The 19,272-nt window shown below is 35.4% G+C and overlaps 1 protein-coding gene across 1 annotated transcript in view; it reads left to right on the top strand.

Moving 5' to 3' along the window:
• Window positions 1-19,272, top strand: part of TMTC1 (transmembrane O-mannosyltransferase targeting cadherins 1) — a 2,511,834-nt gene that overhangs the window by 471,408 nt on the left and 2,021,154 nt on the right. The window contains exon 2 of the mRNA XM_044087246.1: window positions 10,182-10,359. Coding sequence (XP_043943181.1) covers window positions 10,182-10,359 — 178 coding nt within the window. The remainder of the gene's footprint in view (window positions 1-10,181; window positions 10,360-19,272) is intronic.

Genomic DNA, 19,272 nt, shown 5'->3' with positions numbered 1-19,272 from the left:
GTAGGAGATTCATTGACGGTGGATTCCGAAATATTGAAAAGGATAGGTAAGGAAAGAAGTATTTTCTACAAAAGAAGAGAGGTAGGTTGTCCTTGTATCTTCTCTAGAATGTAAGGAATAGAGGGATATTAAATGCTAATAATAATCTAGTCAAAATAAGAAGAAATGAGGGTTTATTTGGAAAAAGAAAAAAATACAGTGTGGAATAGATATGTGCTATTAGGGAGGGTTGTGATTATAAATGGATGTAGTGCAAAGCAGTATGGGAGGGAGAAAGACATTTGGGAATGGGGAAAAAATTATCTCGAGATAGAGAAGTAGGAAACAAGAAACAAGTGTATGTATAGAAGTTTTAAGGTCATTTGGGGAGGGTTTTGGAATATGAGACAGAAGGGAAATGTATATGTAGGAAGTATAATAATAGAGTAATCGTGAGAGTGAGTGGAGTGGGCTTTCTACCCTTAGGTCAATTTATAACTGAGAGCAATGAGTTTATAGCTAGAGCAAAATACTTAAAAGATGTAAGTAAAACAGATTGTAATTTCCTGAGACTAAATGACTGACATATGCAGTATAGTCTACTGGTCAAGCAAAAGAGGACAGTGATCAACTTAGAGGTTTTTAGAGTACATGTACTATTTCACAGAGACTTTCAATCACAGAGCAGACATGTATTTAACTGATTAAAGCTAATACACAGCAAGGTTCTTCGTGATAAATGTGTTTACATTATTTTATTTTATTTTTTTTTATTTTATTTTTTTGTTTTACATTTGTTGACCGGGCTAGTCTAGCTGGATATATCTCCATTTTCAGTAGAGGCCCGGGGAGAAAAGCTCCACATAGAACATAACAGTGAGACATACTTTTAATAAACACAAAGAATACAAGTAAGACAACAATAGTAAAAAACGAATACAAATTGCTATTAATAAACTAGGAGAATAAAATTCACAAAAAGTAAGGCACACCATTATTAAAAGTCCTGACTAGAGATAGGACAGTTTCAAGGGCTACTTAATAATTACATACAGGCTATGCCATAAGGCTCCTACTACAATAAGAATTAAAATAAAGAGTGGAAGGAGAAGAAGGAGGAAAAAAGTAATGTGAGAAGATAGGGAGGAGATAGAAGTCAAGAGATGAGAGAAAAAGAAAGACTAACAAGAGGATATGGGAGAGGTAAGAAAAATAGGTCAGAACATAGAGTGACTTAAAGGGAAAGGAAAGGTAAATGCTAGATATAGAGCACAAGGTGAGGTAAAAGGTCAGGAGGGGGGGGGAGTTAGTCAGGAGTATTACATGAGCAAAGCCAGTGATTTTGGAAGTACAGTTTGATTTGTTGTTTGAAGAGGGGTAGGGATGTGATTAGTGTTATATCCCTAGGTAATAAATTCCATACTCGGCCTGTGGTATTAGTGAATAGTGAGTCACCAGCTAAGTTGTGAGCTTTTATGGGTTTGGTCAAGAGTTTAGAAGAGGAGCGAAGGGAGGTAAGATTGTTATAACGGGGTAAAAGCTGTGAAAGAATTGGAGTATTATCAGGTTGGTATAAAATTTTGTGTGCAATTGAGAGTTGTGTGAGTGTAAGATAGTTTTGTAGTTCTAGCCAGCCTAGAAGTTTCAAATTAAGGCAGTGATGGGTTCTGAAGGGGTTGCCAGTGGCGAAGCGAGCAATGTTATTGTAGCAAGTTGCTAGTTTGTTTAGGTTAGATTTCTTGAGGTTAGTGAAGATAGGAGAGGCATAAAAGAGAGTGGATATAAGATGAGAGTGGGCAATAGTGGCTCTAGCTGATGGGGTGAGAAATGGTTTGATCCGGTATAAGGATCCCATTTTTCTGTTTATAGATTTGATAGTGTTGTTAATGTGCTGATCAAAAGAGAGATTGTTATCAATGGTTATTCCAAGCAGTTTAGTTGTAGAGTCTGGAGAGATGACAGTATTGTTGATTGACAGGATGGTAAAATGTAATGGGGAGGTACGAGTGGTGGGGGTGAAAAGGAGAAGTTTAGTTTTTTTAGCATTAAGGAGGAGGTATCGTCTAGTAAACCATGTTTCTACTGTGTTGAAGATAGTTTGGGTTAGTGTGATTAGGTCAGAAGATGACAGTTAAACACTGACAAAGTTAAAATATGCTTACATTAAACCCTGACAAAATTCTCAGTAATCTTGTAGGTGCAGGGCCATGTGGCACAGCTCCTACAATATCTAGGTCAGATGTAGTCATCGCAAACTTTGCTCTATAAGGGAAGACAGTAAAGTTTTCAGCTGTACTTCTGAATTTATTTTCTGTATTTTTGTTTTCTTTGCTGTCCAGTGTTAGAGTATAGTTTCACTGTAGTGTAGTGAATGTTTGGTTAAAGTATTTAATTTTGCAACATAAATGTGTTTTTAGTTATTTTAAACATATTTAGTGCAGTTTGTAAGTTTTGGGTTCAAGTTGCCAGTACTGTCCAGTTGAACTAACATCTTCTAGCAGAAAATTACATTTACTCTTACATTATTTCAGCCATGGCAGTAGACTGTACATGAACCTTAGAATCATGCCTTATTTCTAGCTTTTGAATTACGTTTTTGTTGTGGGAATTGAAAAAATGTTTTTAATATGGGAAGATTGTTGTGTACAAAGTCCATTGATGAGATTGATGGTAGAGGCGTATGAATAGTTTTCATAAGCAAAAAGCTGTTTTTTTGTTTATTCTAACACTGAGATCCCTTTCTTAACCTCCATATTCTTCCACAGCTACCATAGTTGGTCACAGCAGCACCCCAACATTTCTCTTGATTTGGTAGGTCCTCCTTCTTCCCTAAAAGGGAAAGTCTGTGTGCTGACTACGAATGTGGTCTGCTCCGGCTTCAGCTGATTTTTTTTTTTTTTTGCTTTGCAGCTTTACACCCCTGAGACTCTGACACATTAATGATGTCAGTGTGCATTGTTTTATGGAGTTCAATATTGTTCGCTGTGTATGTGCCTCCCCAGTCTTCTCAAGGGAGTAGTAATATTGATGCAGCCCAGTCACTGTCCCTCTCCAACATAGGTGAGCTGACTCTCAGCTAACCCTCTGGCAACCTTAGTCAATAGTCAATCCCAGATCACCAGTAGCACTGGCAGATGCCATGCTGTGTCTCACTGTGGGTCAGTGGGACCCTGGGTTTTCACAGGAGTTAATGACAGCTGAAATTTTGCTGAGGCAATATGTTTATATATTTACAAATGTTTTTATTTGTTTATATTAGCTCTGTGACAGACTGTTTTGTGTTATGTTTAGTGACTGGATTGTTGATCAGATAAAAATATTTTTTATGGTCTGAATGAGGTATAAATCTTTAGTTAAATATGGACTGGTATCACTTAGAGATTGTATATACAATACAAAATCCAAAAACAAACTGAAAAAAAACAACAAAGCACTGTGTCAGAAGGTGAACCAGGAACGAATGACCAACTAGAATAACTACATTTATTCCACAAATGACAAAAAATGTGTTGTGAGCGCTTTCATATAATAAAATATTATACTTCATCAGACAAAGGTCCAACACATTCTGTTCAATTTAAACTATAAAATAGCAATGTCATCATGATGTCATTTCCTTTATCTAATTAATGACTTTCCAAATACAATACATATTACAAACACCGTGTTCACTAACATCTGTATTTAGAAACTAATATGACCCTATTACCCTCAGCAGCCTACCTACTATAAACATACATAGATACTTGTATGAAATACTTAAAATGCATTTATAAAATTTGTATACATCTATTTTGTTATAAATTAATTAACCTAATGTAATAACCATTAAATACACTATAATTAAATATCAATTCTCTATAAAAAATGTATATATATATATATATATATATATATATATATATATATATATATATATATAAAATTCTAAAACACGTATGCATATGTATATTTCCTATACTGTATTATATCTCTCCACCTCTCCTATTAATACAACAGCTTATTTTAATGAATAATCAACATTAACCACTTCTGTATTCTTTTAACCTTTCTTTAATGGTGACAAATTTTGTTTCTTTTAAGGATGTGGGCTGAGGGTAATAGGGACATATCAGTTTCTAAATACAGATGTTAGTGAACACGGTGTTTGTAATATGTATTGTTTGATTTGGAAAGTCATTAATTAGATAAAGGAAATGACATCATGATTACACTGCTATTTTATAGTTTAAATTGAATAGAATGTGTTGGACCTTTGTCTGATGAAGTATAATATTTTATTATATGAAATCGCTCACAACACTTTTTTTGTCATTTGTGAAATAAACGTAGTTATTCCAGTTGGTCGTTCATTCCTGGTTCACCTTCTGAAACAGTGCTTTGTTGTTTTTTCAGTTTGTTTTCGGATTTTGTATTGCTTGCTGGTGGTATGGAAGGTGCTCTGTCGATTGGAACCCAAAGAGAGAGTCATGGGCCAACTGAATCTAATTTAGTTAATGAACAAGTAGAGACTGAAGGGTCTGTTGCACAACTTTTTGCCCTCATTATGCAGCTTTCCAAGCGTATGGACAACTTGTATGAGCGTATTGGATGTAACATGTGTAAAGAACTTCCAAACACATTGGTTGCTCATCAAGATAACAATAATGTCAATACTTTACCTGCTCAACTAGTTAATAACAGCAATAACACGAATGCAGGAATTGGATTTCATCTCACACCTCAATGTCTTAGACCGGATTTTAACACTGGTTCCAGTTGTAATCTTTATGGCATCAACCGTTTGAATAGTGAGGCAGGAGCAAGCGCAATAAGAACGAATGTGAATTGTAATAACAAAAGGGATGTGCCAGTACTAAATGAATGGTTGACTACAGCGTTTTCTTTCAGAGCTTCTTAAGGAATGGATAACACGCTCAATGGTAAGCTATCTGAATTTGACTATAAACTTATGCGCTGTAAGAAATTACAGCTTGAAAACGCTTATCTCTCTGAATGTTTGCGGAGCAAAGTGATTCCGAAAGGGTTACGCATGTGACATTTCCCTTTAGGATTAATAGGGAATTCGGCTTTACATATAGAGCTATTGAAAGTCTTTGATAGAACAGGACAGGAATTACTTGAGCTCTTAGTAAAACATAATCAAGCAAACATTGATGAGCTCAGCAATGAATTAAGTACATTAGATAGTACTATTCGAGAGCATAACTCATATGAACAAGCACAATATGAGCATTTACGCATTTATAACAGTGTTGAATAACAAATTGAATATTTGAAAAAAGGAAAAATCAGTAAACTTGAACGTGACCTTCGAGATTATGCTAATGGAGTAACATATCCTAGGCCCCTTAAGCTTCAAGTACAGAAAAGATTTAATAACGCAAACATAGATGAACATGAAAGAGTGTATGAATATGATAACAGCCAAGAAGCATATAACCATAATTATCCTGAGCTAAGAAGATCTGAGAGACTTAAAAATAGAGGCAATGCCCCTTTTTCAAACAGTCAACAAACAGCGGGGTTTCAAGGAGCGAGACCCAAAACGAAACAATGGAGGACTTGAGTAATATGGAACATACTATATTGACTAGCAGTGATACACTCGAACCAAATATTAACAATACTTGTACAGTTGTGTTTAATAGTAAACAAGATTTTAAAGTGTATAATTTTTCAAATGTAGCTTGTACTAGTGAAACAGCTAATTTATTGGCAAAAGGAGTGACCTTTGTGCCTTCTGTTTATAGTGATTTCACTAACACTATTTTAGATTTAAAGTTGTATCTTAGGAAAATTAATTTAAAAGTATTGTATCAGACTAGTATAATTAGACAGACAAATATGTTTGGTATTAGTAGTATTTATACCCCACCCCTCTACCCTAAACTGGTAGCATATGAAAAGACCTGTGAAATAGACATTAAAAATTTGAAAAAATACCATTATGGAAAAAAGGAAGAGAATAATCTTAGTATAATAGAACAGCAGACCTTGACTCAAATAAGAAAAGAAAATATATGTATAATGAAACCAGATAAAGGGGAAGGGGCAGTGATCATGGATATCCAAGATTATAATAGAAGGTTAAATAATATTCTAAATACTGATACATATTTGAAAGTGTCAATGAATGAAATTAATGGAGCATATAAAACAATCTATATGCAGTTAAATGATATGTTCATAGACAGACGTATCAGTATAGAATTGTATAATTATTTGAATGTATCACCTGCTAAAGTCTCTGTGTTCTTTGGAACCCGTAAAGTGCATAAATCTATTTCTAATCCACCTATGCGTCCCTTGGTAGATGGAAGGGACTCTATTACATCAACAATTGCAAAATATATAGATTTCAAATTTAAAAATATTCTTAAAAATCAAGAACAAATTTGCAGGGATTCCTGGTCATTTTTACAATATATGAATAATATAGAATATAACAGTAATGACATTTTGGTCACAATTGATGTATGTGATCTTTATACAGTTATCCCACAAGAAAAGGGGTTAGAATGGACCAGTGAAATGTTACAAGATAACCATATGCAACAAGATAAAATTAATTTATTAATAGAGCTATTAGAAATAGTTTTGAATTACAATTTTTTAGCATTTAATAATGAATATTATTTACAGACAAAAGGCATTGCGATGGGCTCCCCAAGTGGGGGAGCTTATGCTAATATAACTATGGCCTATTGGGAGAAGAAATATGTTTTCAATAGTAGATTTAATAGATTTATTAAATCTTATTTTAGGTTTCAGGATGACATTAGTATTATTTGGCAAGGAACACAAGATATATTGGAAGAATTCCTGTTATATATCAGTCAAACTACAACATTTTTTAAGTTCACATGGAATATCAGTAATGACTGTATCGAATATCTAGATATTAAACTTATTAAAGATTACAGAGAAAATAGATGTACAGCTCATATACATAGGAAAGAAACATATTCCAATAGTTTATTACATTATAGCAGCTCACATCCTCAACATCAAAAAAAGTCAGTCGTTAAGGAACAGGTAGTTAGAGCTGCACGTATGATTACCAAAGAGCAACACTTTTTGGAAGAATGTTCTAATTTAAGATCTATGTTCTCTGCTAGATCATATTCTAGCACCTTTTTAAATGACATTATAGAAGAAGTTATAAATAAAAGAAAGAGAGTTTTTTTTAAACCTATCTTAGATAATAAAAAAAAAACTTTAATATGCAGACTGAAAATTGTAGTACAGAAGGAGGAAAAGAAAATAGTGTTGCATCTCAAATAATTGAGAGTATAAACCAAGATAAGAATAATAAATTCTCCGAGGCATTGGTAATTACATATAGTAAAGAAGCTAATATTTTAAGATGGATCTTTCAGAAAAATCGGGGCGTACTAAATCAGGATGAAGAGCTGAGGAACATAATAGGAGTTAAGCCACTTATAGTGTATAGAAAAGGGAGAAATTTGAAAGATTTGCTAAAACACAATGAGTTACATAGTAATGTTAAGGTGCTAGGTATGAAAAAACGTGGTTTTTGTAGATGGTGCCATAAAATAGAAGTTGGCACAGAGTTTTTAGTAAGAAATAGAATGTATCAAATGCAGGGTAAATATAACTCTGAATCAAAAGCTGTAGTTTATCTAAGTAAGTGTAAATCATGCTTAGCCTATTATATAGGGAAAACTGAAAGAAAATTGTCTCAGCGCATATATGAATATGAATATGCAATAAAAAAGCTGAACATGACTAATGCTTTAGCCAAACACATTAATAGTCATACAGACCATTCATTTACTTATACTATTATAGACTAAATTATAATTGATGACAAAACAGCATGGAATGTACTTTTAGAACTCAAAGAATTAGAATGGCAAGTAAGATTGCAAGCAGACACATGGTCAGGTATCAATGAGCGTAGCTATATAGCGCCTTTACTTAAATTAAAAGAGCTTAAAAGAAATAAAATTTGTTACCATTAAAAAAAGGTTAAAAGAATATAGACGCGGTTAATGTTGATTATTCATTAAAATAAGCTGTTGTATTAATAGGAGAGGTGGAGAGATATAATATAGTATAGGAATAATACATATGCATACGTGTTTTAGAATTTTAGATATATATATATATATATATATATATATATATATATATACATTTTTATAGAGAATTGATACTTAATTATAGTGTATTTAATGGTTATTACATTAGGTTAATTAATTTATAACAAAATGGTGTATATAAATTTTATAAATGTATTTTAAGTATTTCATACAAGTATCTATGTATGTTTATAGTAGGTAGGCTGCTGAGGGTAATAGGGACATATCAGTTTCTAAATACAGATGTTAGTGAACACGGTGTTTGTAATATGTATTGTTTGATTTGGAAAGTCATTAATTAGATAAAGGAAATAACATCATGATGACACTGCTATTTTATAGTTTAAATTGAATAGAATGTGTTGGACCTTTGTCTGATGAAGTATAATATTTTATTATATGAAAGCACTCACAACACGTTTTTGTCATTTGTGGAATAAACGTAGTTATTCTAGTTGGTCGTTCATCCTGGTTCACCTTCCGACACAGTGCTTTGTTGTTTTTTTAGAGATTGTATATACATTTTAAATGGAGGAAGAACTGAGAGTACAAACATATTTGGCATCACTTGTTAGATGCTATATGCGTGAAGCTGGAACTTTGCAGTTATTATAAATGAAAATCTGTGTATTTTCTTCCGCATTCAGAAGTAACCATTTCTGGTTACTTTTATTCATTCTGTCACATGTTCCTGTCACTTCATTTCCTCTGCTGTTCTAGACCACCTGTATGTACTTGTTGCTATAGATTTTTTTTTTAGTTAGAAGTAATCCTACATGTATCACCTGGCTTGATTTTAAGTAATCAGAATTGCCATTGTTAAGTGCTTCCTCAGACTTGTGAAAGGATACAAGTAACTTGCTGAAATGATCGCACTTTGATCGTCTCAGGAGGACGGAGACAGTGCATAGGAGACTGTAGTTTAGTCTATGACATAACACTGCAAAATCTCTTATTTATTTTGTCAAGTAGCACAGCTCATGGATGTTGAGAACCTTTTGACAACCAGACTTCTATGTCAAAAAAATGTATCACCATCATCATCATCATAGTACAACCAGTGATATTTTTTAAAGGGGTTGTTCAAGCAACCTTTTTCTTGGAGAATCTTTTTGATGGTATACACTGAAGTCATCAAACTGATTTATGTTTCTATAGTTAAAGACATGAAAGGTGGTTTTCTTATCTCTGGGAGCTATAATACTATCCATTTTATTAAGGAAAAAGTGAAAAAGTATATTATGTTTTATAACAGTAGTTTGTTGCAGGGTACTGGCAATATGTGTTATTATAGAACTGCCAGTCTTGCTTTCCTTATTTGTTTTTAGATTATGTTTAATAGGAAATATCTCATTTTGTTGAATTTTTAATTACTGGGGCTTTCAGACTTTTTCCAAGTTGTTGGAACCTTAGAGATGGTTAAGTTCGGGGCTCGTCCCTACCTGTGAAGCCACAAGGTTTTGCCCTACCTTACAAAAAATCTGTTCAATTCTTTGAGCAAGTTGAGTTTTCAATCATATGATGTTGACTCATTTAGTGACAGATTATTTGTTACAGTTTGCAAAGTGTTACAACAAAACTAAAGAAATGAATATATGTCTTGCATTTTTAAAACAGAAAAAAAAGACTGTATGTCTGAGTGTGAGTGTGTGTGTGTTTGTGTGTGTGTGTGTGTGTGTGTGTGTGTGTGTGTCTGAGTGTGTGTGTGTGTGTGTGTGTGTGTGTGTGTGTGTGTGTGTGTGTGTGTGTGTGTCTGAATGTGTGTGTGTGTGTGTGTGTGTGTGTGTGTGTGTGAGTGTGTGTGTGTGTGTGTGTGTGTGTGTGTGTGTGTGTGTATGTTTCCGTACGTGTGTGTTTGTATCTGCCAGTTTTTTTCTTCATTTACAGAAAACAGTTTTCCAGAGGAAAATGTTATAAAATGATTGACAGTTATTTGTATCGTTTGTTAGATAAGCTAGTTCTATATCTGTAATCCTATCCTCAAATAATGTTACTAAAGGCTCAGGATAGGAAAACAATAGAGAACACCATTTTTTACTAACTTCATTTCTGGGTCTCATGAGTGGCTAATACAACTGTGTTTTTATTTTCTAGGCTAAACGTCTATTTGGCTGACATGGCACCTTATTATTTCCACCTGATAAATATCGTTTTGCACTGTGCTGTAACTGCTCTACTGATGTACACTTGCAACAAGGCAGTATTCAAAGACAATCAGCTGGCCTTTTTCACAGCTTTGCTGTTTGCTGTGCATCCTGTACACACTGAGGCGGTAAGTAGAGATGAAACAAGCGTGAATGTGTCAAGTTACCGAACAACTTAAAATCTAATGTTGTTCAGTCAAGGTGTAATAGATGAAAGCTACTTTCAGTTACCTTTGAGGATGCACTTTTCCTGTTATGTGACCTTAGTGTTGGTATATGCAATTCAGGAGTGTTCAGGGTCTCCTCCGCGCAAGAGGTGCATGGAGTCTTGTTCTGTGAAAAAAATTGTTTTTCATATCACTGAAAGTGTTTTTTAGCTTTATTTTGGACCCAGCAGCATTCAACAAAACTGTTGAATGGATCAATGTGAATCCCTGACCAGTGAAATACGTTTGAGTGTCTGCATGCAATGACTTCTTCCCTGACTTTATAATAAAATAGAATATAACATAATTGTGATTTTATGAACATGATCCAGCTACATTAGCTTGCAGTTACACTTCATAAAAGTAATTGCTTTGTCTTGTGTAGAAGCATCTGGAGGAGGCCAGATAAAAATCTAGATTTTCAGTTTCATTTAAACCTTATTGCTGGTCAAGAGAAGTGTCCTACCCAGACTTGCATCCAGTTGCTGAATACGAGAGTGCTCATTTCGACAGTGGTTTGAGTTCATCATTGCTCATTTTGACAGTGGTTTGAGTTAATCATTGCTCATTTCTACAGCAGTTTGAGCTCATCATTGCTCATTTCTACAGTAGTTTGAGCTCATCATTGCTCATTTCTACAGCGGTTTGAGCTCATCATTACTCATTTCTACAGCGGTTTGAGCTCATCATTGCTCATTTCTACAGCAGTTTGAGTTCATCATTGCTCATTTCTACAGCAGTTTGAGCTCATCATTGTTCATTTCGACAGCGGTTTGAGCTCATCATTGCTCATTTCTACAGCAGTTTGAGCTCATCACTGCTCATTTCTACAGCGGTTTGAGCTCATCATTGCTTATTTCTACAGTGGTTTGAGCTCATCATTGCTCATTTCTACAGCGGTTTGAGCTCATCATTGCTCATTTCTACAGCGGTTTGAGCTCATCATTGCTCATTTCTATAGCAGTTTGAGCTCATCATTGCTCATTCCTACAGAGGTTTGAGTTGTAGTTGCTGTTTGTACATAGGTGCTCACGCCACTGAGGAGTCATTTATTTGCTTCAAGTGCACGGCACTTTTACTGTTCTCCTGGATCACAGTCTTGCAGAGATTTAGTGAGGCAATTTTTTCAGTCACTCTTTCCCCAAGACAACGACCTCAGAGTGAGATCACTAAGGTATGGAAGTGAGGTGTGGAAGTGCCACATGGAAGGATGTACTTTTTTGTCTAAACCATGCAAACTATGAGCATTTATGTACTCATTCTGTGATTTGTGAGCTCTTTCTGCTGGAGATTTCTGAATCACGTTGTTTTGTGGACTCATACCAGCTTCTCCTATTGATATGTAGTCCTGGTCGCATGTAATGTCAGTATATAAGTAATAGTGCTGACATACGTGTTAAAGCTGGATTAGTTAGTAGTAGTTCTCACAGTATTTTTTAAACAGTTTTCAGCTTTTGCTTTAAGTTTGGTTACCCGCCATTTTCAAACATCCGGTGAACCTAGACCCTGTCGGCAGCGTATCTAGTGGGTTTGTTTCTTTCTGCTGTGTCTGTTTAATTCATTTATTTGTTTCCTAAACTGCCTATATGTAAAACTATATCTGTACAAAAACATATCCTTAAAAGTTAGCGGAGCATTAGCGGTGTAGTCCTGTAATGATACCTGCTGACAATTTTCCTGCTAATTTTTTGGTTTTTGAGTGCTCATAGTGCTGTTTATATGCTAGCGACTGTTAGGAAGGCTAGATGCAGGTCGCTTATTGTCTGCCTATGATAAGCTTAACAATAATCTTGGTTTAATATGGTAGCAACTGTTTGTGCTGTTTTAAATGCAAGCGACTGATGGGAAATTTAGACGCTAATCGCATTTTTGTCTGCCTATGCTCTGTTTCACTAAAGTGATGTTAAAACTCTAAGCGACTGTAGGTACTGTTGTAAATGCTAGCGACTGTTGGGATAGCTAGATGCTAGTCGCTTTTGTGTCTGCCTATGCCCTGTTTAACCATAGTACTATACAAACTCTTAGCGACTGCAGGTACTGTATTATAATGCTAGCGACTGATGAGAGTTGTAAAAACTGTGAATATTAAATCAAATTGCACTGCTCTCTTGTCGGTTGATTTGTAAGGATGCTATAAGGATTGTTTAGCTACTGACCTTTAACTGTGCCTCTTTCCCTAACTTCTACCTGGTATTATTCCCACTTCTTAGGTAGCTCCACTGAGTCGCAGTCCCCCTAAGCACCCAGTCCAAGGACAGAATTTACCACTCTCTGCCGAAAAAATAACTAAAGCAAGCAGCTTCTCCGAAGAGCCAAGGTGGTTACACATTATTGTATACTTACTTTTGGAAGCTGCTGACTAGGGTCTATGGTCCCAAAATAGTTTAAGTATATTCCTGGTGTTTACGTTGATTTACTTACCTAGCTAACTGAGGTATTAACTAAAGCTAAGGTAGCATTAACTGAGGATTACTATAGCCCCGCTCCGTTCGCTGGGGCTCTCTCCGCTCCCCTCCCTGCCCCCAAATCTCACCCGCCCCTACTACCTCTAAATTTATTGCCATTAAACCACACCCACATGTACTAGCTCCAATCACCTTGTGGTATCTCAAATTACTCACAGCTGTCTCCTCCTCTCTCCTTAATCATAATTCCCTCACTCCAACAGCTGCTAGTTCACTTCAAGGTACACAGTTCATCACTCACATTAGGTATGATGTGGTACCTTATTCTACTACCTACCCTATTGGCCCCATACCTCCTAACATTATATGAAACCCAACCTCTATTAGGATTCCCAATCTCTAAGGCTCACACAAACACTCCAGAAGCCAAACATCCAAACTTTTATCACATCCATAGTAATTGGGTGCATATAACATCATGCTCTCAATCCCCTCACATCTACACCAGGAAAATTAGTCCTAAACTCAAACACTACTATAAGATTGTAGAGAAATTCCTGAAACTTGCCTCCAAGCTTAGACTTAGTCTATTACTTGATGGGGATATACACCCCAACCCCGGCCCTAACAACTTAGACATGTACTCTCCCTCTACCACAAACCTAAGCCTCAACCTGATAATTTCCCAGCCATCTAATTCTCTCCTAACTTGTCATCTCAACATTAGAAGCATCAACAATAAGGTGCATGAACTTCATGCACTCATTGCTGATCTATCTCCTGAGATCTTATGCCTATCTGAGACATGGCTAAAACCTACCACTACTGATAATGAAATACTACTCCCTGGGTATAATATACACAGGATGGACCGTACGTCCAGAAAAGGGGGTGGGGTAGCCATACTTTACAAATCTGAGTTGACTGTATCTACGGATGTCTTACAACCACCTCAGATTAATAACTTAGAAATTCTAGCCACCAAACTGCAACTTAACCACAGTAAAAGCATTTATATAATCTGTATGTATATTCCTCCAGGTAATAATATAGGTACTCTTGAAGATACCCTCCACTGGATATCTAGCCATTACCCCCAAGAAACCTTACTTCTCGGAGACTTTAACATAGACTGGACCTCCTGTTCTTTAGAATCCCCTACCACCCATATTAACCTGCACTCATTTACACAAGTTATCAACACCCCAACAAGAGCAGGCAAATCCAACCAGAAAGAAAGTATACTTGATTGGGTACTTGTTAATAGTCACCCTAACCTGTATACATTTGGAACCCTCCCTGATAGTCTAAGTGATCACCATCTAACATACATAATTAAGCACAAAGTCACCAATCCCAAACTACCCTTACTAAGAACGGTCAGAAATAAAAAAAAAATTGACTCAGCCAAATTCCAATTAGAATTAAATTCGTGCAACTGGTCCATACTAAAACAACTTCCCCTAGAAGAAGCGGTATTGTATTTTAACAACAAATTCCTTGAGATTCTTAACTTTCATGCCCCTACTCGCTCAAAGAAAACCAAGGCAGTAGCTGCTCCTTGGCTTTCAAAAGAGACCAGGCTTAAAATTAACCTCAGAAATAAAGCTTGGGCTTTATGGCGAACCACTAAACTTCCGCATGATCAAATTAAATATAGACAACTTAGGAATGAAACTAAAAAACACATACTACTAGACAAAAAACAATACTACCACAGACTACAAATAGAAAATCAAAATCACCCTCAAAAGTTCTGGTCAGGGTTAAATAATCTTCGCCACCCTGGTCACTCTACCACCCCTGTCCCAGATGCCTATATCAATAAACCACCAGAAGTAGTCTCTGACAGTTTTAACAGATTCTTTACTGAGACTATCCAAGCCTTAGCCAACCAACTGCCTCTAAGTTCCCATAGTCCAGGTAGCTCTACCCTTACAAATAAACCTTCTTTTAGCTTCCAACCTGTTGCTACATCATTTATCCGCTTAATCAGAAAACTAAAACCCACAACTCTCTCAGCTGACCAACTTCCAGCTGAATACCTGCAAATATCAGCCGACGCCATTGCCTACCCAGTATCACTACTTATCAATCGCACTCTAACAGAAGCAAATATTCCTAATATCTGGAAAATATCCTATGTAATCCCTCTTCATAAAGGAGGCAGTTCTACAGAACTCTCCAATTACAGGCCTATTGCTATACTCTCTCCTCTAGCAAAGATTATGGAAAAATGTATTCAAAAACAGTTTATGCAACACCTAATTAACAACCACCTAATGGCAGATACCCAACATGGCTTCAGACCTCACCATAGCACTACCTCAGCCCTACTTGTCTTCACCAACTCCATAAATCTCCACCGCAATAATAACCTTATTTCCTCAGCTCTATTTCTGGATCTGTCCAAAGCATTCGATATGGTGGATCACCAATTATTAATCAATACCCTACAATCTCTTTGTCTAGATCCTAAAGCCCTACAATGGTTTAATTCATACCTAAGTGGCAGACAACAGGCCGTGTTATGGCAGACCAAACTATCCACCCTGCTGCCTAACACCCTGGGTGTACCACAAGGATCTATATTAGGCTCATTGTTATTCTCTATCTTCATCAATGACTTGAACACTGTCATTCCTAAAGTCAACTGTATCCAGTATGCAGATGATTCCATGCTAATTTGCTCAGGAACATCTCCTACAGAGTTACAGTTAACTACCCAGTCCACCTTTACCACTATAGAAAACTGGCTCTCAAATCGTCGCCTAATACTGAATCCCAAAAAGACTAAAATGTTGTTATTCCTTCCAACACGAAGGTCTAGCGGCATTAACTTTACAATCAAAGCAAAGGATGGCACAATAATTTTGCCAGACCATTCTACAAAACTACTGGGTGTCACCATCGATAATAATTTAAAATTTGACCTACATGTCAATCAACTGATCAAAACCATCAATAAAAAACTAGGTTCATTGTATAGAATAAAAAGCTTTCTGACTCCCCCAGCTAAAGTTGCCATTGCTCGATCTTATCTTCTCTCCTCTCTCCTGTACGCATCCCCTCTTCTCCACAATACTAGTAAGACTGTTCTGAATAAAATCACTATCTGTTATAATCACATCGCCAGGTTTGTTACTGGATCTCCTTTCAGGACACATCACTGCATTAACCTATCTCAGCTTGGATGGCTCCAACTACCTAGTCTAATACTGTATAACCTACTAGTTATGACACACAAAATTCTATACAATCCTGAAAACACCCCTGCACTCAAAAACCTGGTTACTATTTATAACAACCCTAGATCACTGCGTTCTTCCAGTAGACTCCTTATCCAGACCTGTAAATCTAATAACTTAGCCGGTGACTCCCTCTTTACTAACTCTGCAGGCAGAAATTGGAACATACTACCTCCTGAGATAACCTCACTCTCTTCTCTAGGTCAGTTCAAAGCTAAACTTAAACTTCACCTGGGGTCAAACCGGACTTGCTACTGTATCAAGCCTGGCTAACTCTTTCTCTAGATTTTGTATAGATGTTATGTGTATGGATTGTCTGTATCAAGCCTGGCTAACTCTTTCTCTAGATTTTGTATAGATGTTATGTGTATGGATTGTCTTGATATTCCTTTGTAAATATATTATTACTGTCTAAATGTTTTTTCACCAACTATACCATTACGCCATTCGTAATATGTGATATACATTGAAGTTTTTGAGATATGTAATAAATTTTTTTTTTTTTCTACTTTGGGAGCTTTTCTCCTCGGGCCTCCGCTGAAAATGGGCATGCATCCAGTCGGACTGTCCCGTTTAACAAATGTAAAATAAATGTAAAAAAATAAAATATTGTTCCTAACCTATCCTGTAAACATACCAAATTATCATTATCTGTGGTAAAGGGTACCTGTTTATCCCTGTCTACAGTCGCCTCAGTGGGGAAGTGCAACTTATACCAAAATACTATAACCATCACTCTTGATTTATGCACATTCTGTTTCTCAACAGCCTTAAAGAAGCTTTATAAGTTGTGGTAGAAGGCAGGATTTTCATACATTTAACATACATATCTTGACTGATAAGGGGAATCTCTAAAATAATTGCAAATGCTTGAAGTATACAGACAATCCTTTATTGAGGATATAATCACTAATATCTATCAGAAGTGTGAATATAAAATAACAATGGAGCAGATCACTAAAACTAAGCTTTCTATTCTTCCATAGAAATTATTATTTCCTTTGTAGAGTTAAGTTATAACAAGTCATTACCACTAAGATATCTATACCTTGTGATTTCTTAAATGGCATTTGTAATGAAATTAATGGAGAACTAAGTAATTATGAGTGGGGCCTGTTATTTACTATGAATAAAATTTCAAGTTTATTTAAGTGCTTAAATAGTTAAGGCATGTACCACCAACCGTGCAAATACAATGAATGAGTAAAAATCAAAATAATACTAACTGAAACTACAAGAACAGAAACACAATGTAATAAAGTAAAATAAAAGGAATTAAGTCAGATGAAACAAGGTCAGTTAAATGGAATATGTTACAGTGAAAATGGAGGCATTCAAATAAAAACAGACAGCAAAAGTCTGGGTCCACTTCATTTCACAAATTGTAACTAAGAGTTGGTAAATTCAACACTGCATTTAACAGTAAAACTGTTGCAACACACAGAGTGCTACAATTTTGCTTTGAATTTAGGAGAAAACACAACTTTACCTTTCAGACATAAGAAAGGTGCTTAACAAAGCATCTTTCAGTCTTAAGTATCATCCATAGAACAGTATCCAAACCACTTTCACAACTTCACAGGCTGTTCTACAATTCAATGTCATGTACAAAAAGTGTAGCAGAGTGAACTAACAGCTTTTAGAGCATTCTGTTAATCAGACAGACACTTCACTTCGGCCTGCTGTAGCAGAGTGAACTAACAGCTTTTATAGCATTCTGTTAATCAGATAGACACTTCACTTTAGCCTGCTGTCTCTGTGTCTGAACTAAGTGTTTTAAGGCTTTGAAAGCCAAATATGTGGACTTTTGTATAATTAAAATGCATGTAGTTTGTCTGACAGCTTCACTTTTTTAACAACAGCAGCAAAAGAAGTAGGGCTAAGTTGTATCCTATAATGAATGAATGCGTACATGAAACAATTAGAGTAAGACACCAATATACCGGACACGTTAAAAAAGTTAAACAAAATGTGAACACATAAACGAAAAAGATACTTATAAGGAAAAAAATGCATCAATGAATACCAATTAAAGCTCAGAGAACATCAAATACAGTAGATGTATTGAAATGCCAGTAAATAAATATGTAAACATAATAATAAAACACAGATTCATAACCTTTGTACTGCCCGAACTGGCCTATATGCAGACATTGATATTAGCTACCATTTGTTTGTAAAACATTATTTTAGTATATAATTTATAGCTTCACCTTAATATGCAGAGGCAGGGTTCCTTTAAACTATTTTAAAGATTGCAATGATATACCTCAAAATTTTGACTTTTAGCCTGAAGTATTTAAACTAATATCTTGACTGAGTTTTAATGAATTGAAAACATTTACATAATTTTAATATATCAACTATCCTTAAGTACTTATTTTCCTGTTAATGAAGAACATATCAATGCCTAAAGTTAATTTAATAATATTTTTCTTAAGTCAATTCTTTTTCCGGAAACATATAACAGACATTCCACAGATAACACAGCATCACTGAATTATATTACCAAAATATGACAGCTTGGACTAGCACCAAAAATGCTACAGGTAAAATATTTCTGGTTCCAATAGTTTAATGAAGCACAATTGAAACAGACAGTCTCAAAAATATAATAACGACTTACAGGAAGTGAAACAAACTACCTGTCATTATTAGAGACCCTGCTGGGAGGATGGCAGATTCTGCCTTCATTAAATATAATATGAGATCAGGAATGGAACCTACAACAAACAGGCATAGAACATAAAACTGATACAGAACATAGGAGTTGGCATTATGTCTAAGGTATTTACCTCACAGACAAGAGGTACAGGGTTTGATACTCAGCAAAAAAAAAAAAAAGCTAGGCTTAAAATGGCCTACAGGTGCAGCTAGCCTAGTACTTCCCTATGCATCAGTCTAGTTTCTGATTTAAATTAAAAATGATTTCTTGTGATGTTGTCTCATGTTAAATACAAACAACATATGCATGGGATTTGCTAATAAGACAGAAATATAACTTTCAAGAAATAAAAATATATTTAAGCAGGAGGTGAAACAAGGAGTAAAGATACTAAGTACTTATGTACCCACTTATCCTTAAATATGTTCAACGGTATAATTTTCTTGTTTTATTCCAGTTCACTTTCCAAGAATTTATACAGCCTGTCACAAAGTAATTGTATTTGGATGCATTCAAG

Source organism: Protopterus annectens, chromosome 11.part0 (assembly GCF_019279795.1).
Source record: "Protopterus annectens isolate FY-2018-M chromosome 11.part0, PAN1.0, whole genome shotgun sequence".
NCBI lineage: Eukaryota > Metazoa > Chordata > Ceratodontiformes > Protopteridae > Protopterus > Protopterus annectens.
Note: the sequence above shows the minus strand (reverse complement) of the source record. Positions and strands in the feature narration are given on the sequence as shown.